This window comes from Larus michahellis, chromosome 9 (genome assembly GCF_964199755.1).
Source record: "Larus michahellis chromosome 9, bLarMic1.1, whole genome shotgun sequence".
NCBI lineage: Eukaryota > Metazoa > Chordata > Aves > Charadriiformes > Laridae > Larus > Larus michahellis.
In genome coordinates this window covers 50,081,691-50,103,599 of record NC_133904.1, presented here as the reverse complement: position 1 = coordinate 50,103,599, position 21,909 = coordinate 50,081,691, and the positions used below count along the sequence as shown (strand labels likewise).

The following is a 21,909-nucleotide window of genomic DNA, read 5'->3' as shown; positions in this document are numbered from 1 at the left end:
GTACTGTTTTCCCCACTCGTTGGCCACCCAGTAGCACTAAAAGTGTGTCCTAATCCAGAGTGAAAGGCAAAAGATGACAGCAGAATTCAGCTCGTGTAAAAAGTGTCAGGTTTTATTCTGTAGCAGAACCGTGTTCCTTCCTTTTGCCACTAATTCATCTCTTTGGTGAGGTGGGGAGCTTTGAAGTACTGTCAAAGATGGATGTGTAAGGAATGTTAGAGCGGGACCAATCCCTGTTGCCACATGATATGCACGTGTCAGGTCAGCCCGGTCATGGCTGACATGACCCAGGCAACTCCTCAGCCACTCAGAACCAAAGACAATGGCTGTGTCTGAGCCCCATGGAAGCCCCGCTGGCTTCTGCATGCCAGCTCGATGTGTGCCCACACTCCAGTTACTACCAGTTTGCTGGCAGTAAGTGGCGTCTCCTTGGCAGAACACGACAATGCTTCCATTGTTCCAGAGTTCTCCCTCCTCAGCAGCCACCAGTGGTCCGGTGCGGGGGAAGAACTCTGTCTGAGTGGCAGTTTGCCTGTTGACGTGTGGGTGTAAAAGGGGAAGAACGTTATCTGAGGCTCGGTGCCTGCACTCCGGAGGAGGTGGATTCTGTGGCTCTGTGGTGTTCAGGCAAGTCTGACCACTTCTTTGACCATTTTTCCGATGCCATCGTAGATCTCATGAATGGGGGCATTGCACATGAAGGCGCTCGTGGTCACCAGCTTGTTCTTCACATCCACGTGGATTTCAGTGACGTGTTTGTTCACATGCTTGCAGCCAAGCTCCTTCATGGTCTCAGCAGTCTTTGCATAAGGCCATCTACAAGAAAAAAAGAGTGATTTGATGAAGGCCTAGAGTGAGAAGTTGGTTGATTACAGAGATGTGGATGGTCCCTACAGAAAACCTGCTCAGTAGGATCCAAATCTTTTCCTATTGGAGGAGTTTCTCTGGTGCTATAGAACCAGGGAAACCTCCAGATTACAGTGAGTTAAAAATCTGAAGTAAAGCCAAAATAAGACTTTGATGTTCCACTACTTAACTCCGCTCACTCCAGATTTTGTGTATAGGTTTGGAGAATTTTTTTTCACCAGCTTCCAACAAGTGCCCTTCAAAGCAAGAGCCATCAAAGTTCCTTCCCTGCCATTGCGAGAATTCAGTCACAGCTTTCCCATATGAGTAAGGACAGTTTAACTCCCTCCCTTTTGCCAAGTCTTATGCAACCATCCTGTTCCTCCCTAGGATCTGCTGAACTTTATGAGTGAGTGGTCTGGTGTATTTCCTACCCTGGGACCAAGAGGTGCGTGAGACAGGGTGCTGCATACACAGGGGAGGCATTGCTGATTCTGTGATGCTCATGGTGTGATTTCATATCAGCACTCTGAGGTTACTTACTTCTCACACTCTGTGTCATGACCCACAGTCAGCTCGCAGCCTGGGAAGATTTTGGCTGCCAGCACTGGGGAAATGCAGCACAGGCCAATGGGCTTTTTGGCAGCGTGGAATGCCTTCAGGACATCCTCCACCTCTTTGGAGATGATGCAGTTCTTGCCTTGGGTGGCCCAAGTACTCAGGTTCTTAGCCACTCCAAAGCCACCTGAGAAAAGAGAAGCAGATTAGACTGGAAGGTCAGTACTCCAGGGCAGGGGTTTTTCAGGTATTACTTAGTTGAATGCTAAAATGGATTTGGTGTCTGCCAGCATTTGTCAAATGTTGATAAAAGAATTAAAAATAGATAAACTGAACCTTTGTGAGCTGACTGCCAGGAGATGAGACGTCAAAGCACCTTTCTTGCTTCCATACAGAACCGAAGCAGAAAGGTGTCAGTGCTCTGTTGGGTAGTGTTTCACCCATGAGCTCTTTTCTGAGTTGTGGTGGAACATGCTGACAAGTTTTCACTTGTCTCTTAATCCTTGCCCCGGGTCTAATCCGTCCCCACGGAAATCACGTGGTCATCCTTTCACTGAAGGTGAATTGCCAGATGGACTGAGCTTTCCGCTTTTGAGTCACCTCCTCTCTGGCCCAGCCTCCTCTTCTCCTGATGAGGAGGTAGGCGTGCCAATGCCAGCACAGATGGAAGATGTCTGTCCTTCCAGTCCCTGCTTCCAGCCTGTCTTCTTCCCCAGTGGCTCTGCCCAGTTCCCCTCCAGCCCATAACTCCCTCCTCGTTCAAGGCTTATGGCATATCGAAGCTGTTCCCAAGACTTTGGGCGTGCAGACCTCGCATGCCGTCCTACCTGGTATGATTAGGGCATCCAGCCCCTTGACATCCAGCTTTGCTAGATCCTTGATGTTGCCTCTGGCTATTCTGGCACTTTCAACTAGCACGTTGCGCTTCTCCTGAGTTGGCTGTCCTTTCACATGGTCCACCACATGCATCTGGTCACCATCAGGAGCATAAACCTCTGCCTGAGGAGGGAGGGAAAGGTCTGTTAGCCTTCAGCCTTAACATGCTGTCCTAAGCATGTCAAAGATCATAGCTAGTGAATGAAAGCTGAGTTACTTTGTTAGGACCAGCACTTTGCTGGTGACCGCCGTGACCTTCAGGCTCACCTGCATCTGATACTGGCATCAGGAAGGTTATTGTCATAGGGAAGAGAAAGAAAGGTCTTTTGTAGCTTCTGCACGGGAACATTTACCCTGCCCTTAAAGGAATGAGGTGGTCTTAGGTGAAAGCAAAGAATGCCCGCTGTGCTTGTTTTGGGGTGTGAAGAGCTGGAGAGGAAACAGTGACTCCTTTCCTTCCTAGGAAAACGAGATGTCCCAAGAGCTGTTGGTGAAGCCATTTCTTAGAGGTTGCCGTCTGTATCCCAAGCAATCACCTTCCGTGGCGCAGCCCCAGCCCTGCCCCAGCTCCCCCCACAAAGCCAGTCATCCCCTGTGGGTGCTGCTGTCACACCATATGCCTCCCTCAAGGACAGGACTTTGAATTTCTTCTCCTCAGCCACTATTTTCCCAAAGCCAGAGTATTTTTTTTTCTGGAAAATGTCTCCCCTTCCTTCAGAACTCTTTCAAGCTGACATGCAGTGATTAAGAGTGGAGGGTGGCAAGCAGCTGGGTGATAGATTGGCCTAGTGGGAGGTGTCCCTGGCCATGGCAGGGAGGTTAGAACTAGATGATCTTTAAGGTCCCGTCCAACCCGAACCATTCTGTGATTCTGTGATTTTGGGACTATACAAGCTTTGAAGTTTAAGAAGGGTGTTAAGGTACTCGAAGGCTTTCAGAGACGAGCAACAAAGCTGGTGAAAGGGCTGGGAGGCATGTCCTGTGAGGAGTGGCTGAGGACTCGGGGTTTGGAGAAAAGGAACCCGAGGGGCGACCTCATGGCTCTCTGCAGCTTCCTGAGGAGGGGACATGGAGAGGGAGGTGCTGAGCTCTTCTCCCTGGCATCCAGTGATAGGACGGGTGGGAGTGGTTCCAAGCTGTGCCAGGGGGGGTTCAAACGGGGCATTAGGAAGCATTTATATACCGAGAGGGTGGTCAAACACTGCAAGAGGCTTCCTGGAGAGGTGGTTGATGCCCCAAGCCTGGCAGTGTTTACGAGGCATTTGGACAATGCCCTTAACAACATGCTTTAACTTGGTCAGCCCTGAATTGGTCTGGTGGTCGGACTAGATGGTCATTGTAGGTCCCTTCCAACTGAAATAGGCTATGCTATGCTACGCTATTCTTTCTTTCCTTAGAAAGAATAACTGGAAAATGATCGAAAAATAAAAGTAGGGGGTTGAAATAACGCCCGAGTGTCCTCCACTAGAGGTCCTTGCTGATCAAGGGATGAGTGGAGGACGCTGCTCCGAGCCTGCCGGTTTAGGAGGGAAGCGACTGCAGCAGCTCCGGGAGAGAAGAGGCAAAATTATAGACAGTGGAGGAAGGGTTTGGACAAGTCCCAGCTTTAAGCTAAGCAGCGACCGCACACTGTGAAGGCTTTGGAATTGGGTGGGCTGGCTCTGCAGCACAGGTACATCACCACAGTGCCTCTGTCTTTAATAGAGCAATCCCGATTCCCAGGAGAACGGCTCTGACCCGGGTTCGTGGGAGGCTCGGAGCTGAGGGTAGTGTTACACAGGGCTTCTCTCCCTCCTCTTCCAGTCTGGCAGGGTGGCTATCCCGACTAGTGGCATGTTAGAGCGGCTGTTTGAGGGTCGCCTTTTTTACCCCTGTTCAAGTTCAACTCACCAGAACTTGTATGTTTTCAGTTCTAATCTTTGGGGTTTTAAAAAAATGAATTTCAAACAGCCAAAAGCAATAGTAGTCTTTTAAACAGAAACGCCAATGCAGGAAAGAGGAAGTGCAAGCCAAAAAGAACAGAGAAGGCATTTAGGAAAGTTTGTTTCAGAATTTGGACGCACTTAACACAGAGCACCGAGCCAATCCTCCCGTGCAGCAAAGCTGCGAGAGCAAAGCGGAGAGCGGGGAGTCTCTGTGCTCGCTGTGGCAGCTCCTACCCTGTGCCGTTCGCTTTGACTCCGCTCACTTACGCTTCGCCATTACCCGTAGCAGCAATGGGGAGCCTGGGATTTGTCCGGCGAGCTGCAAAGCTCCTTAGAGACAAGAACCTTCTCCAAGAGAGAGAGATTGCAGAGCAGAGCAGGGCAAAAGGAGGCAGAGCTGGGGCAGGAGCCTGCCGGGGCGCCGCTTACCTGTGCCCCCTCCCTGCTGAGATGCACCAGCACGGCAGAAGACTCGTGGATCTCGCTCCCGTCGTACACCCCACAGCCAGCCAGCACCACAGCCACTCTCTTTCCCATGGTCCCAACCGGAGCAGGAGGATTCCCTGGAGAGCCCCAAATTGCTGTGCATCTCTGTTCGCCGCCTGGAGCCTTTTATAGCATCATCCCTCCCCCAGGAGCAGGTGGGGCCAGGAGGGTTGGGCTGAATTTCTTACTGGCAAGAAGGTTTTATTTCCAGTGCCACAGGCAGGGCATGTAAATATTATTTGTTTCCTCAATTAACTGCTCCCTTGCAGATCTTCTCAGCATGTTGTCTCCAAAGCACCCCCAGCTGACGTGACCTCTTCAACAGAGCAGCTGTGTTTTTCCTTCTCAACTGTCCGTTTTCCCTTCTATTTCAGACGAAAGTACCAAAGTCTTTGCACATAAGATGGTATCAAAGGGAGCCCCCCCAGAGCAAGCATTCAAGCCAGTGCGTTCCTCACTCTGCCCCATTTTTTTTAAACCCAACATAGGCAGCCTCAGCCTTCTAACAACAAGATTTCCTTTTCTGACTTTAAATGTTCTTGTCCTTATACCCCAGCTCTCAAGAGCAGATGTTTTACACTCAGTTGTAGTTGTTTCCTGGCCTTTGGGTCCTGACATTAGGAATCAATAACTTGATTCTTCATCTACCGGGAGCTGGCAGAGCCCTGACCTCTGGAGGGGCGCGGGGCAGCGAGATCCACAGCATGTGGTGGGGAAAATCCCTCGCTCACACAAACAACTTCTGTGTCCATGATATGCTCACCGCTGAGACCGTTCTGTACCTCTCTGTTTCAGCTTTGCACTGTTGAAATTACTGGGGCCTGTTGAGGCTGTCTTGCCCTTCTTCAGAGAACAAAAAACTTCATGCAACATGGCTGAAGGATGGTTTTCAGGGGTCATTTATAGCAAATTTTCCTGGGGTCTCTATGATATTTGGAAGAGGCATGAAGTACATCCTGTGTATAATGAAATGGTGTTTTGGAACGTTCGTTACTCGTGGCAGGCGTGCGAAAGATATTCATTGCTAATGCCTGTGGCTTCATGTATTGCATGCATCTCAAAACTAGTGACAGCAGGCAGCGCGTACTCCTAGCGGCTACCTAGACAAGCAGGAACAAAAAGCACATGAGAAAGGACTTGCAGTCCAGCTAACCTAGCACAGGCTTTTCCTTTCAGTTAATTTTATTCCCCAGAACAGGAGCTAAACTGTAACATATGCGTAAAAAACACTCCAAGCCTTTTCACTGTTGTTTGTTTTGGTATCTAAGGTATTTAACTGTGGTTTAGAAATGTATTATTTCCTCTTGGATGAGAAAACAGCTGAATCATCCTGCAGCTTTAACAGACAGATTCTTCCTCCTTCAGCTGCTTAGAGAGAACTCCTCTTAATGATGGAACAAAGATAGCCAGAGGCTGATGATTTAAACAAACTTACTGCTCGCTGCAAACCACATCGTTTAGCTCCGCCTGTTGCAAACTGACTGAGCTGGTTGCCCGTACTGGTGTAGTTGGTGTAACTGGACAAACCAGGCTTGTTCCAGTGCTTGCTTCCTCGTGCAATAAGATCTAAATAGACATATTGAACCTGAAGATCTATCTGCAACAGACGTGTTCTTGATAAATAATACTTTTCAGTGGAGTTGTTTCATTCTCTGTGGGAATGCCTGCACACATTTATTGTGGTAGAGACTTTGGGATTTAATATTAACACCTTGCTTTAATCCACATCTTCCAGTGAAGATGGACGTGAAGGAACCCTGTTGCCTCAAAGCTCTTCTTGAAGGGTGAACACAGTTAACACTGTCCTCCAAAGCAATGAAGAAACCAGGAAAGTTTGGGAGCCGTTACAGGGATCCAGCTGTGTGATGGAAGCATGCCATCATGCTCCAGCTGTCTCAGAGAGCAGGAGGAGCAGGGTCCTTTGACGTTATCTGTGGACCCTGACAATCTGGGGCTGTTCTGGATGCTGCTACAGATCTAATGCCTCTTGGGTGATGCGGGAGGCCTGTCTTTGAGCTCCAGTCTGTGCAGCTCAAATTCCCATTTCCGACAGCTTTTCTGTCCCCCAACCCTGGCTGTGGAGCATCGCTTATGGGGGAACATAGAGCAGGATCTGCCAAGAGGAACGTCACAGCTTGCTGCTGTAGGGCCTCTGCAGAGTCGTGCTTGACCAGCCCAGAAATATTAGTGTGAAGCTCTTTACGCTCTTCTACTTCTTTTATCTTGTCAAGAGGCTGAGAGTGGAGTTTGCTTTAACTGGGCCTGATGGGAACAGGAGCTGAGTCCTTCACGGGAGTAGGCCCTACACGGGTCCATTGCACACAAACAAATGATGGAGGAATGTACATAAGTGCAGGCAAGTGTTGCCCCTGTTTCCATCAAAGCTCTGTGAGCTCTCACAGAACAGTTCTCTGCCTAATTCCCACTTGACCTGCGACCCAACATGATCCCGAGGATGGTGTCCACCTCTTTCTGCAGCCTCTCCTCCATCAGTAAAGACCTTTATGCCCCGATCACATGTCCTCCATGGAAAGCAGTAGGAAGCTATGAATAGGTCCTTTGTGTCACCTTTGGGATACGGCAGCAACCATGGCAATGATGGATACTCACTCACTGCCTGCTCCGTTCTCCTGGAAAGCCAGCAAGGCTCCTCTGGATTTATCCTCCCACTGCTGCTCTCCAGAGTGCATGTCTGCATTGACACCTCGCTCATGAAACCCTGGAGGAGTTCCCTGGGAGAGGCTGGGTTAGGTGGATGTGGAGTGACACATGGACAGAAGTCACCTTTAAGGGAATGGCACTGAATCTGGCCTGGATTTGCCCAGCGCAGGACAGTGGTGCCAGGCATTCATAGCTGTGACAGGGACAAACAGCAGGAGCATGGCCAGCGTTAGGAGAAATAGCCGGTCCCCAAGGAGCTCCTGGGCTTGCAAAGTACTTGTTTGCTCCAGCACGAAGGATTCTTTAAAGAAACCTTAATTTTAACCAGTGTAATTTCCTCACTGGCAGTAACAAAAAGGCAGTAATAGTAATAAACCCCCAGCGTTATTTTTCAAGTGTCTTTTTTAACAAGGGCTAATCAGCAGTAAAATTAACAGGCCCCTGGAGGGAGCTACCAGCAGCCCGTGCTGACTCACAGCCTGAAATTTATTGCGGCAAGGACTCGTTTGCATTTCCTCCCGCACGCGGAAAGGAACACTAACAGAAGATGTTTGTAGGGAAAAGGGGTGGAGAGCAGGGAGGAACGCGGGCCAGTGGAGTTGCTTTGGTTATAAAGAGCTAGGGAGGAAAGAGAGGCAGCACTTCAGCCCGCATCTGGGTCTTCGGCGGACTCTGCGATGGCAGACAGGAAAACTGAGTCACTGCATTCCTCCATAGGGCTCTTGGGCATTTCCGCAGGTAGGGATCAAGTCTTCTTGGCATGGGAAGATGGGGTTGGGACTAGCTCTCACGGACAACCCCCTTTTCAAAGGGGGCTAAAGAGTCTTGTTTATTCTGAATCTTCTCTGCCTGGGTAAAGCTTTTAGATCCAGAGATCCCTCTGCCTGGTTCGGCAGCCAACAAAATATTTGTCTTGGCTTTAAAGTGCTGGCCTGAACTTCTGTACTCGATCCATCCTGGGTGGGAACCAAATCAAAACTTTTTGATAGTCATTTTCATAAATGATCTCTATTTGGATGCACTTTCCGCTCTTTTCCTTTTCTAGCCGTTTTCCCAGCAGCTCTGTTTTGGGTGTTCACTCCCTTTAATTTGCTGCTTCTTTGCATTTTGTCTTTCTGAGAGCTGCCCCTTTTCATTTTTAGGCTGGTTTTCTGTAGGCACAAGGCTCGTGTGATCATCTGTAGAGCGTGCGTGCGTCTGTCTGCCTTTTGTGCAATTGGAGTCGGAGAGCTGATTTTTACCCTTTTCTGACAGCGGGGGAGCGCTTTCAAACATAATTAAGTTCAAGTTTCTTAAAACTAGGCACCCAGAAAGAGGTGAGAGCTTGGACACCAACCAAGTTGCACCACCTCCCCCAGCTCCTTAGATTTCATTATTTGCAGATCTTGCACTGTTATTTTTTGCTCTATTCCCTGCTTTTGCCACTCTGCTTCTCTCTGGCTTTTTTGGGCAAGTTTGACAAGCTCTTTCTTTTTTTCCACCTCCCTTGTCACACACAGGATCCCTCCTCCTGGCAGTGCATTTCTACAGTTTACCCAGAGCATCCCCTCTGATCCCCAGCACGGCTCTAGGAGTCCTGCTGTTGATTTTATCCTCTCTTTTGGCGTACGCAGGTAAGACTCAGAGGGTGGCCAGCTTCAAGGCCTCCCCCTTCTGCAGCTTTGCATGTGTCTGGTCTCCTTTCCCAACAGGTTTGTGCAAACCGTGGCAGCTCTGCCAGACCACTGATTCATTCTCCTAGAGGAGTGTGTCAGCACAGCAAATTTTTCCTATATGGGCAACCAAAGAAATCAGTGTTAGTTTTGAACAAATGCTTTACCAGAACCTCTGAGAGTTTTAACAGACTGAATACACGATTTCTCTAAAAACGGTTCCCAGGCTTTCTGAGGGTACTTTAGGCATCTGTGGATTGAAATGCCCTGTTGATGTGTAAATGCCGAGAGATCTACGTATCTGAGAGAAAAAAAACACTGGCTATAACAAAGTCCACACTTTTTAGGATGAATGCTGAATTATTTCTCCTTTTTAACTCAGAGCAATGTGGACATGAAAATCCAAGATTTGATGCTGGTAGTTTTTCTACTACAAAGCAGACAGCTTGGGAGAGACACTTCATATTTTAACCTATAAAACATCGGTTCACCTCTTCTCCCAGTCAGTGGTGGCACAAAGCATTAGTAGGAAGCACTTAGAGGCAGCTGTATTGACGGGACCTCATGGAGCGGACCGCTGGGCAGGTGGTGTTTCATAGTTGGTGGGAATCAACAGCCTCCTACCAAAGGCAGGAACTTCTGTGCTCCCTTGTTCCAAGAGATAAGTATACTTGTGTGATCATAGTCCTCTGCAGCCTGGGGGCTTCTTCAGCAGAGCTCTTGCTTCCCTTCCCAACCTGAATCTGGCTCAAAAGCTGTGTCAGTTTGAGGAAGAAATGAAGCATAGGTCCATTAGAAAGTTCCAGCTTGGAAGGAAGCTTTCGGGTCTGTCCGTGCTGATCAGTATCCTCACATCGTGAGGTGAGAAAGCATAGCAGTAAAAATAAGGCACTTTGTGATATTTTTTGGGGATAGCAGGTGGGTTCCATTCAACTTGAAGTATTTTAAATCAAGGTCTTTGTCTTTTGGGGGATCAGGATAGTGAACAAGGTAGTTCTCAAGGAGGAATGCGTTTAGCAATTCCTATGCTTCTGTCTTCTGAGAAGGTCCAATTATGTATGGTGATCCAGCAGGTTGTATGACACCTGTGGTTCAAACATTGGACCTGACAGCTTACAGCAGGAGCAAAACAACCAACCAGAGAACCCAAAAGAAAGAAGTGTCAGGACGTGATTTGCATTAATATATTATGGTCTTGTTATTGAGTCTTGTAGGAATCATGAGGAAGAGAAGACAATGACTTGCTGAACCTTGACTTCATTAGGGCAAGCTGCGTGCCAGGCCTGGTACTGTACTCAGTTGAAGGAACTCAAGTGCTTTGAGCTCACCTCAGGCACTCTGATGAACACAAAGTGATGTGCTGTGGAGTCCTTACGGTCATGGCTACGCAGTAATGGGGCATGGTGCAGACCTACCCAAACTCGTGGTAGTTCTGTCTAGCATCATGCAGGACCTGTGCAGCTCCATGCGAGCATAAAAATCACGCTTCCAACACACCACGTGCCTATCGCACAGCTGCCTGTCCTAACTACTGCTTTCCATAACCTACTGTCTCGACATCACGGTTCTGTCTCCGTTGTCATTTCTTTCACAGGAATTCGGAGAAGCCTAAGAGATGCCTCCCTGTTCTTGTCTCTCTGCCTGACCATCTCAGTATTCTGGTGCGGCTATGGAGTGGTCTTCATCCTGGGAGGGCAAGGAGTTTTGAACGACACTGGTGATTTCCGCAATGCCTTGGTGCCTGGCCTGGTCACATTTACCTTGGCACTACTCATTATTGCAGTGGTCGGCTTCCTTTGCAGAGAGGTCATCCTAGCTATGATTGCTTCTGCTGTCTCACTTGCCAGTGCTCATGAAGTTGCCACGCATTACAGCACAGCTTTTGGTTCCTCTGCTGTGGCTTGCAATTATATGATTGTCTGCTTGGTTGGTGGTTACTTTGGTCTGGGAAGGATTCTCTATTTCCTAACCAAAGAGAAAATTGCCCTCCCTGGCACAGATCTGGCCATGAAAAGGACCCATGAACCAATCCAGTCCACCAGTGGCAGCGTGAATCATTTTGCAGTCACCGGTCTGATCCTGAACATGCTGTCTGCCAGTGTCTTCGGCTGTAAGCTCCTGGGCGTCACTGGCAAACTATTTATCGGACAAGTGCCCTGGCTGTGGGCAGCTGGGATCTACCAGATTGGCATCTGCATTTTGTCATACCGTGCAATGGATGTACTAATGGCTACATTCTTTGGTTTCACTTCCATCCTGAAATTTGCTGAAGGCTATTGCCTTCTGTACCTAATCTGGCAACCAGAGGAGCCATCTTTTCCTGTTCCGTTCCTGGTGGTTTTTTCAATTCTTTTTGTTGTCTTGGCTCTTTTTCTCACTCTTAAGAGCCCCGTGGATGGCCTGTATTTGCTGTTTTATGTGGCCTACTGCATTGCATTAGCTTGCCGTCCCAAGGGATTTTTTGAAGGTGGCCCCCAAGGCATGGATGTGGCCATCTTTGTGGCCTCAGCCTTGATGACTCTAATTCACCTGTACAATGTGAAAGCAAGTGCCAAGATCCCAACAGGGCGGGGTGCTGTGAAGGCCCTACTTGCTCGCAGCAGTGTTCTGAAGCTTCGTGAAGGTGCAGACCTTCACGCTCCCTACCTAGGGTATTCCAAGTATGCAGATGCAGAAGTTCTTGGCTATGCATGCAGTGTCCTCGCTTCTTTTGCTATAACAATGACAGGGAATCCACAGGCTCCACTTGCTACTGTTGTAATTCCATGGGTAGTGGTAGCTGGTGGGATCCTTAAGCTTCTAGGAGGCTCAGTGGCCTTTGCCCGGGGTAAAACCCTGGAGAGCAGTGCCTTCATTCTCTATGCTGTCATGTGGATCATCTGGGGCTTGGCAAGATATGGTGGCCTCTATGGCACTACCAGAAGCTTCCACGCAGCTGTAGGCATCATTGCATTCATGCTCTTCAATGGTTTCATTGTCTTCTGCACGCTCTTCTTAAACATTGCCTGGTTCTTTTACTCCCTCACTTTCTTGCTCATCGCTATCAGCTTCTTGCTGGATGCCATCCATGCTCTTCCAGCTGGCTATGACATTGCTGCCACTCTCATCTTTGGCCTGGTCAGCTTTTACTGCTTCCTGTCTGCCCTTTTCAACAGCGTCTTTGAGGGTTCCTGCTTACCAATGGGGAGGCCCATTGTGCAGCTTAGTGGTGTGGGGGGAGGAATGACCAAGTGCCTTCACCTGCCTGCCAGGAAAGCTTCCTCAGTCAAGAGAATTGCAGGTAAGGGAATATTGGGGGGGTGGAGGGTAAATTCGGGGAGCTTTTGTAGCAGAACATTATTAAAAGGACATTTTTCCAATCCAGATGTGGAAGCCATGATAATCTGATGACATTTTGATGAAGTGAGCCAAGTTACAAGAGCTGTTAGAAGCTAAATATACTACGGGGGCAATAGGACCAATTCCTTGATAGGAGCTGGGTTTAGCAGTGAATTTGCTGCTGTCTCTCCTGTATCATATCCCTGTTTGCACATCCAACCTGAGATAAGTGAATTCTCCAGGCTGGGGCTACCACCGAAAGCTTTGTACAGAGAAAGCAGGGCAAATGCATGGTGCTTGCTCTCTCCACAGGGCTGAATGGCTTCTGGCCCTGACGAACGTGGCCCAGAATCCCCTAAATGCCAGATCTCCTCTTGGATGAATGCTAGAAAATGCACTGTCAGAGGAAATGCTTTGTTAGTTGGGAAAAGGAGATGAGAGCACTGAATTGGCTGCTTTGTCTGTGACAGCTCTTCCGTGAATTACAGCCCCTCACTTCTAGTCACTCAAGGGGTTCTGCCCTGTTCACATGCCAACAGATATCCTGAAGAGTGGAGGGACTTGCGGCATCCCCACAGATACTGTGTACGTGCTTGTGGCAGCCTGTAATCGGCCTGATGCTGTGGAGAAAGCTCACCAGTAAGTATTTGTCTTGCTGCCCCAGTGAGGGCTTCCTTGGCTAGTCTAAAGAAGCCTCTAGGACTTATAGCTGCTGCTGAGTACTGGCTATGGCAGCCATGGAGAGCAGTGAGACACATAGCTTAGCCTTTGTGGGAAGAACAAGGTGATGAGTCTCAGGGAGAAGACCTGAACGAGGAAAGGAGGCAGTTGAACTGGGATTGTCTTGTATGATATTGAGCACTTCTGGTAGGTGATGGAGCCAGGTAGCTTGGATATCACAAGGAAACGCAAAGAAGTGACAAATGGGGCAGGGGATTATTGTATGTATTTGAAGGTACATATTTTCACAACCAAACCCTCTCTGGGATTTAACAAATGCCTCTGGCTGTACTTTTGCAAGGAGCCGGGACCCCTCATATTGGTGGCGTTTCCTCAGAACTTGGGCAACTGGGACTTCTACCCATCACTACGCAAGAAGCTAAAACTTTGGTTTGGGGTAGACATTCCTGATTGGGGTTAGTCATTAATGTCCCTTTCTGTCAGGTCATCTGTTGAACGGTCCTGCTTTTGCTACAGACAGGTGACCTGCGGCAGAGCCTACACACGTTTGGGCCTCACCAACACAATTTCCTTTTCAGCTTGAAAATCAATCCCCATCTTACTTCCAGGCTCATTTTTTTTGCCTCCTTTCCAGGTCCAAGCGCCAGGCTCAGGATCGCCCCATGTCACTCTGGATTTCTAGCCTAAAGCAACTGGAACCTGCAAAGCATTTGTTCAGTCCCGTCCTCTGGGACTTCATGGAGGCTGCCTGGCCATCTCCTATCAGCTTGGTAGTTCCCAGAGGTGAGGAAATGCTGTTACTTCCAAGCTCTCTGGAGAGCTTTGGCTTTGAACCTCCAACTTTAAGTCAGTCATCCCTGCAACGCCACATGCTCCATGGCGATATTTATGGTAAGATCGTTGTGTTCGGTACACACTGATGTACATCCGTAAGTGCCCTGTGACTCTTCCTTGTGCAGGCGAATGGGTGGACTTCCTGGGAATGAAGGACTCTGCTAAATACGTCGGTACCCCTCAGAGCGTTGCCATCCGCATCCCTGACTGCTCTGTCACCACGCACCTCATCGACTTGGTGAGTGGCCAGAGCACCCTCATCCCAGCAGCACTGGTGACCAGACCTCGCCATTCCCCTGTCGAGGGAGCAGGGTTGGTGTCGGTCTCTAGCACCCAGGTCTTCTGGTTGCTGGAGGGGAGAGGAACAGTGAGAGGCTGGAGCACTCTGTCAGCCCTCTTGGCATACCACCTCTCCTCTCTGTTTTCTTTTCTCAATGAAGTGAGGATCCTAGCATGTTCAGACAGGTTTGGGGAGTGAAAAGTGCTAAAATGAGAAACTCCCACAAGAAAAATATCGTTAAGAAGGGGTGGGGTATGCAGGCAGCTGGTAACTGATTTTATTGCAGAAAAGAGGGTAAAAGGAATAACCACCAGGTCAGAAAGCCAGAAAAGATGCGATTAACAGACACTTTGTTTGATTTCCCTCATAGAACACTTTTGTTCTAAGCATGGGCTTATCTAAGCCAGAATAACTTCAGAAGGTCCAGAACGTGGCCAGAGGAACTGCGATACCCTGCATGTTCTGCTCGTGTCTAGGACAGACTTTGTAGGTCTTTGGCAATTGCTAGTGCTGGAAAACAAAATGTTCTTCCCTGATCAACATCAGTAAACCCCAGTTCAGCAGCATGTTAGTCACTGCTATACAGATTTGGTGGGACTGTAGTTGCCTACAAAGTAGGTGTCTCTACCTGGGTGAGTCACACTGAGTTCTCTTTAGAGTCACAGAGACTCACGAGTGAACTTCAGAGTTCGAGTCATCTGTTTTATACAGCGAAACCTGATCAGAGCTTTTATTCCCATTTTTCTGTCACCAGGTTGGCCCCATTGTGGTCACATCAGCTAACCCAACGGGAGAGGCAGACACAACACACCACAACCAAGTGTATGCCAAGCTGGGAAATAAGGTAGTTGGGGCTTTCTGTCTTTTCATTCCGGCTGGTCCGAAAAGATGTGGGGATGGAAGAACACGACGACTTCATTTCCAGTAGGCAAATCAATAGATGATATCAAGGATCGGAGAGAGCATCTCATTAAAAAAATCTCATGGACACTCCTCACGTTGGTGTCAGAGTGAAAGAACAGTGTAAAATACAGAATTTGGTTGGAAACCAAAATGCTTTTGTTTTATACAGTATAGTTATGCCTTGGCAACATGAATTAGTCCATCTTCCAACACAGAATGATATGAGCAACAAAAAAAATGCTTCTTTGCTTACAGGCTATAAAACCACTGATGCCTGAACACGCCAGGGCTCCAGCTGGCGTTGAGCTCTCAGAACACAGGGGATTCCCATCGAAAGCTGAAGCTGGTCTGAAACTGGTGCCAGAGATTTAAAATATTCCTGGCATTTAGAACTTTCATAAGTTCTGGAAGTACAATGGTCATGGCCATTCAAATCATAGAATCATAGAATTGTCAGGGTTGGAAGGGATCTTAAAGATCATCTAGTTCCAACCCCCCTGCCCTGGGCAGGGACACCTCCCACTAGATCAGGTTGCTCAGAGCCCCATCCAGCCTGGCCTTAAAAACTTCCAGGGATGAGGCTTCCACCACCGCTCTGGGCAACCTGTCCATCCATAGCTGTTGTTCAAATGTCCATCAAATGTCCATCCAAATGGCTGTTGTTCAAGTCACTGCTGAATCCTGAGAGTACTACGCTTCTCTGAGGGCAGTTTTAAAAAGAAGGTGGTACAAATCCTCCACCTCTAAATTCTCAAAGATCTGGTTTTCTACACATTTGCTTTGTGGATGAGACTTTTTCAAAGCTCCTCAGCTGATGTAAACCTGTCTTTGCTGTACTGCTGACCTACACCCCATAGAGCTCTCTCTCTTTGCTTTTATTAAGTTCATTCATGCCAAATTCAGCCCTTAGTGTCAATACAGTGGGGTAGGAAGGAGCAGAGTTGCCCTTGATGGTAATTACCTGCTGTTGAGATGGGGAAGCTGCCCTCTCTTTTCCCAAGTGCCTGGGGGAAACTTGGTGTGAACATCTGTTGCTCTTCAGGTGGATGCAGTTCTTTGTGATGGGCCTTCTCCAGAGAACATTGCCTCCACCGTTGTGGACTGCACCAAAATCGACAGTGGAAACATAGGATTCTTCAGAGTCGGTCTCATCCCCAAGTCTCAGGTAAAATTGATCTTGATTTTATTTCTTCTCCCACTCCCCACCTCCATTAAGTGCGTTTCAGACTGGGCGTTTCCTAGTGCTATAAGGAGGTGAAGAAATTTGTGATAGCATGAGGAGTTATCATAGGGTGGTGAGAAAGAGCAGCAAAGCAGAGCTCCGTGTTGCCCGTGTTGTCCTGATCCTGCCTCCGGACCCCCATTGCACCGCTCTGTGCCAAGCGCGTTGCTGGGAACGTGCGAGGTGAGACTGATTCATTCGCAGAAAGAGCTCAGAGATCCACGGTCACAGACCTCCCTGGGGCAGGCTCTCCATGTGCACCCATCCCAGAGACCTCTGAGCAGACAGAAACCATCGGTAATCCCAAGGCTGAGCCCAGACATGTAGCTTGAAAGAAAATAGGGTATTTATTTCAATAGCTGGAGAAGAAATTAGTGCTTTCCCCTAAAAAAACCTACTCACAGCTGTGTTTACTAATTCCAGGTGCTGCAGATACTGGAGCAGGTGCAGAAGAAACACACAGTGGTTCCTAACAGTGGCACTTGCACCTCCAAAGGCCGGGAGGAACATCTGAACCACAGCCAGGCTGTGCGCAACGGGGTGGGCATGGCTGCCTCGGAAGCGCCGTCCCCTGGGGATGGCTGCAAGAATCAGACTCGCCTCTGACTCCCACGCAGGTCAAGCAGTTACGTGCTCGTGAGGAAGTTGTTTGCTGGAAAATGACATGTGGGTCAAATTGGGGAGTGGGAGAGGTTTCCCGGCTGCGGGAGTGACTTATTCATCTTCCTATGGATACTGCTAAAATATCCCAGTGCAGAGCTGGCTTACCAACCACCGTCACCCAGAAGTAAAATTTTCACTTATGGAGGCTGCCAGCTTTCACTGAAGATCAGACATCACCAAAGAAAGTGTTATGTCGGTGACAGACTGGCCCCGGAGTAACAGAGCTTTTTTCCTCTCACTGGGAGTTAATACCTTGGGTTTGGGGCACAGAGTAAGGTGAAGTGTTTCATAATTACACATTGGGGTGAAAAACACTGCATTAAACTTGAAATGGGAGAGGGAGAAGGGGGGATGTATTCAGGTTCCGTGCTGGTGAATACAGTGGACTTTCTACAATAGGTGAGGCAAAGCTTGGCCTCGGGAGCCGGGGCCGTCTTCTGCTGTGTCTTCTCAAAATGGAGGCCACAGAACCCAACGCTAAAAAGAAATGCCGTTAACCGAGATGCCATTTTCTGTGTTTCACGGTCAGTGTGAGGCATGGCATTACCATTTTGATGACTCCAGTAATATCTCCTTAGAAGTGCTGGAGCATTAGGGAAGACCCTCCCGTCCCCTGTTATCTTAGGCAGGATAGGAATTCCAGGAGAACCGTCTGCAGGGCACGTGAGGGTGCCAGAAGCTGGTCTCTTGCCTCATAGCACAACTGTACGCATCTCACGGCACCTTTCCTCCGGAGTGCAGATTTGTGCAGAGCGGTAGCTGCTGACCGGGAGGAGGTGAAAAGAAGTTTCAAACCAACACGAGGAGTTTTCCTTGGCAAAGGCTGCAGGGCCGGGCAGTCTCCTTTAGCCTCTGAAAAACTGTTGATCTTATTCTTACCTGACTCAGGTGCAAGGTGCTGATCAGACTCCAGCTGAAACCAATGAATTGGGTCATTGATTTCACCTGAAGTTCTGCTGGAACTTAAGCATAAACGCTGTGCCGTCAGAGGAGCTCAATCTCCATGAGCTCCGGCAAAACCAGGTCTCTCGGCTTGTTCTTACGGAACCGGCTCTCTCCCTGCAGAGAAAGAAAATGCCAGATAATTCAGTTCGTTCAGTAATTTTGCTGGTCTACTTACTGTATCTCTTTGGAGTTTATTAAAACTGGTTTTTAGAAAGCAATAAAGTATTTTCAATAAACAGTGATATGTCACACAGGACTGGGCTATCGCCTGCGGGAAGTACCTGGGAAAAGCCTGGGCTGTGGATTTCGGGGTTCCTGGCTGGGCACGAAGGATATTACGAGGGAATCAAATCACGTCACTTTCCAGCGTGGAAAAGAGTAGGGAAAGACAAGATATCCTCAACCCCCTGGCGCCAGCTCCCTTGCCGAGGACTGCTAAAGAGCTCACGAACACCGGGGCTGAATTTCATCCCTTCCCTTAACTTGGTAAAAAAAACCCCATAACCACTGAAATCTGAGGGAGGGTGGAGAGGAGCGTTAATCCGGAGGCGCTGGAGCGTCGCAAAGCCTTTTGCTGTGGGAAAACGGCCCTGGCTTAAATACGCCGGGGCCGCTGCTGCCCTGCGCTGGAAATGATGATGCGTTTTAGTGTGCCATAAGTTAAAAGTGGTTTAAAAAGCTGGATTCTTCACAAGGTGCCTCCCCCGGGTCCGTTTTTCTCTCCACGGTGCTTGTTTCTTAGAGAAAGTTTTGACGGCAGTATCAGGACGCTGGGAGAACGTGCCGGGGAACCATTTCTCACTTTGCTGAGCACGATGCAAGGCAGGGAGATACTGCATTTAAGTTCAGACCTTATTTTACCCCACCTGCAGCTCTCCCGCGTGCAAGCAAAGTGGAAAGAAATAGTTTAGGGATGAGAAGATTTAAATGGGATGTTTCAGTTTAGTCAAGGCAAAAAAAATATATAATATTTCCAGAGTTTTCCCAGCATTCAAGGTGAAGAAAAGCACTTTTAAAGAGAAGCGGGGGGAGAGAAAAAGCCACTGTTTTGAGTGGCAAATCCAAAACACTTCAGTATGAAACTGTTGAGACAAACATTTGAACTTCGTTTTTCAGCGTATTTTCTGAAAAATCACAGATCAAATCCATGTTGAGATATTGACAAGAAATTACGAATTATTTTCGTCATTCTAAAAATGTAGGCGTTGGTCCAGAATGGCTGCCCGTCCCTCCTTACAGGAGACCCTCACTGAGCCCTGCTGGTGCGGGTCCTCTCCTGTCCTGCTCCATGGGAAGGAATTGCTCCGTCGCAGTGTCCCAGGTGAGAGGGACAGAAGGGGCCTTGGGGCCCTTGGACCTCCACCACAGGAGGAGTTTGAAGTGACTGAGGAAAATCAGAGACTTCTGTGAGAAAGGCCAATTTTGGTTGCATTGTCCATGACTCGGAGGCCTTTAGGCCTGAAAGGTCACCCTGGGAGACAAAATATTCTCCTGAATGGGCCTCTTTGTGGAATAGCCAACACTTTAATCCCACTGGGGTTGGAAACAACCCAGGAAGAAAAGGTGTCCCACCTTGATTTTGCCCTTTGTGGAGTCCAGACATCCGTGTCAATGGAAAGAAAAAAAAAGAATGGAAAATAAAGAAGTGTATTTTCCAGTCGCGGGGAAAAACCAGCTCACCCTTCTGAGAATAGAGCTGTGCCATAGGAACAGGAACTGACTCAACGACATCTCCGAGGATGCGTGTTGGTATAGTGGGTGGACCTGACACTAGAGTGGGTAGAGTGGTTCAGAGAGGAAGGGCGGCATCACAACCACCTCTCGAGCACAACCAGCCGAGCAGAGGCCTTGAGACACGGGCAGAGCCATGAATGCCCCTTGACCACCCCCAACTTACAGAAACACCAGGAACTGGGAGCTCTGTAGGGACAGACCCCTCTCCTCTTTGGCTCCTGCTCCTGAAATATGAAAGTCAAGGTCTCCCCATAGCTTGGGATGGGGCACGAGGTGGAGGAAAAGGCAGAAGCAGAGACCTGCTTAATTTCGTGATAGTCTGTTAAAGCAAAACCCTTTGATCTCGGCACCGTTGAGGGCACAGCATCTGAAAACACAACCCGCAGTGATTTTTATGTCGTACTCACCTTGCTGCATTCTTCCTGGTGCTCCTCCCTCTAACATCAAGGGCCTGGGGTTGTTACCGCAAAATGACCAGATAATCTGGTTTGTCATTTTTTAGAGAAATAGCGAGAACAACAAAGAAACAGCATATTTTAAAATCCTGAGCCAGGTCTTCAGCTGCTCCACAAAACACAGCTCAGGTTTTCATACCTGAGAGCTGGGTTGCGGCGCCCAGTCAAGAGCCGGACAACCTCCAATGGTCCAGAGCCATCTGGGAGTCCCCGGCATTCGCACCAGCTGTAGGACTGAATTTATGGAGCAGCTCTGAGCCAAGGCTCGGAGTAAGGCAGGACAGAGGCAGCCGGGTGACAGCAGCCGGGCACCCAACCAAAGCAGAAAATAACTCTGCTAAAGTCGTATTTTGCTGCATGTCTCCCTTGTTGTGATTCACGGCCCACCTGGAGTTGTCTGGTGTGGAACAGCAGTAGAGAATTTATCTCCCTAGTGAATGAAATCGATTGTGTAAAAAAATCTTGGGGGAAAAAGCAGCAGTCTGGAAATTGAGCTTCTTGAATCGGAACAAGAATTAACAGGATTAACTTGCGGTTGTGACTCCATCGTATTCTTCCTTTCTGCCCCAACTAGGAAAGCGTCTGATGGCCCCAAGACTTTCATCTCCTTTTTATGTACGGCACGGTCATAACTGGGGCTGAGGAAGGAAAAGCTCTGTAGTAGCTGCATCTTTGAGCCGGGACCGGTGGGTTTATCAGATCACTGTCTTCCCCTGCTCCATTTCCACGGTTGCTGGCATCTCACTGCCAATGGAGCTCAGTTAACAACCCACCACGTGTGTGAGGGCTTGTGCTCAGCTCGGTGGCTCCGTGGTGTTGGTCTGTGACCCCCGATGGAGGCCTTCCTCCACCTCCAGCTCTGTTGGTGTAGATGCCTAACCCAGCAAGTTCTCCATTGAGATCCATCATGCATCGGAGGGGTGTGAAGGTGTCCAAAGACAACCAGACACAGGACCCAGAGATGCCCCAGCAGCGCTGCTGTGGGTGCCCAAAGACAACCAGGCACAGGACCCAGGGATGCCCCAGCAGCGCTGCCGTGGGTGCCCAGCTTCTCAGCCCCGGGGACTGGATGGAGGAAGATGAACAGAAAGCGCTGCAGAGCAGTCAGTGCAAGGGGTCATGCTGGGGGCTGGATGGGGAGGTTTATCCTGTACATCCAGCTCCGCACTGCCTCTGGCCACGGTTCAGCAGCCATAATAAATACCTCAACTGAAAGGCCTTCAAAGTCTCAGAAGTATTGATTCTTGTAAGAATTTCATTCCTTTCTGGAAACACAAAGAGAAGGTCTTACTCATATTATTATCTCTTCCTAGATACCAAAAAAGCAGGAATTTCAACAAATTCTTCTTCTCTGGCCATGAGACAGATGTCAGGGTTCAGAGACTTATCCCGAGGCAGATATATCTGTCTCAGCAGCCGTGGAACAGACTCCGCAGTCCCCTCGGGACCAGCCATGCCCCGGCACCTTTGAGGAACCTCATGTTCTCCTGGTACCGCTGCAGAAGCAGAAAACGCTTCGACCACCTCGCAAGGCAGCCTGTCTTGGCTCTGTGCAGCTCTCAGAGGGGCAGGGGTTGTAGGATCATGTCCCGCATTTAGACACATTGTCTACCTGAGCACCTCCATGCTCAGACCCTATGTTTCGTATTATCCACCCAGCAGGAAGTAACAAGGGCTTTTTATGAGATGTTTGTTATCAAGTTTCAGGAAAGAGCCAGCTCTGAGTGCCTTCTCTGAAATAACACCAATTACTGGAAGTGCTACAACAATCCTCCTCCTTTGACCTAACTGATGGTTCACACCAAACAATTGCTCTCTTATCTGCTGATTTAACGATGGATGCATGTAACGATCTTCTCACTGTTTTGGG

The 21,909-nt window shown here is 48.8% G+C and overlaps 2 protein-coding genes across 2 annotated transcripts; one reads left to right on the top strand and one right to left on the bottom strand.

Annotated features, from left to right (window-relative positions):
- Positions 1-92: 92 nt before the first annotated feature.
- Positions 93-4,786, bottom strand: LOC141748450 (glutamine amidotransferase-like class 1 domain-containing protein 3, mitochondrial). The gene is made up of 4 exons (XM_074600521.1): positions 4,635-4,786; positions 2,232-2,403; positions 1,390-1,591; positions 93-816 (listed from the first exon to the last, which is right to left on the bottom strand). Exons 1-4 carry the CDS (start codon positions 4,740-4,742, stop codon positions 624-626), a joined length of 675 nt encoding a protein of 224 aa, XP_074456622.1. The 5' UTR covers positions 4,743-4,786; the 3' UTR covers positions 93-623.
- A 3,122-nt stretch (positions 4,787-7,908) lies between these two features.
- On the top strand, positions 7,909-18,072 carry LOC141748448 (uncharacterized). Its single transcript, XM_074600515.1, has 9 exons — positions 7,909-8,090; positions 8,852-8,965; positions 10,599-12,284; positions 12,862-12,961; positions 13,638-13,786; positions 13,963-14,075; positions 14,872-14,961; positions 16,063-16,185; positions 16,666-18,072. Exons 1-9 carry the CDS (start codon positions 8,030-8,032, stop codon positions 16,846-16,848), a joined length of 2,619 nt encoding a protein of 872 aa, XP_074456616.1. The 5' UTR covers positions 7,909-8,029; the 3' UTR covers positions 16,849-18,072.
- The last annotated feature ends 3,837 nt before the right edge of the window (positions 18,073-21,909 follow it).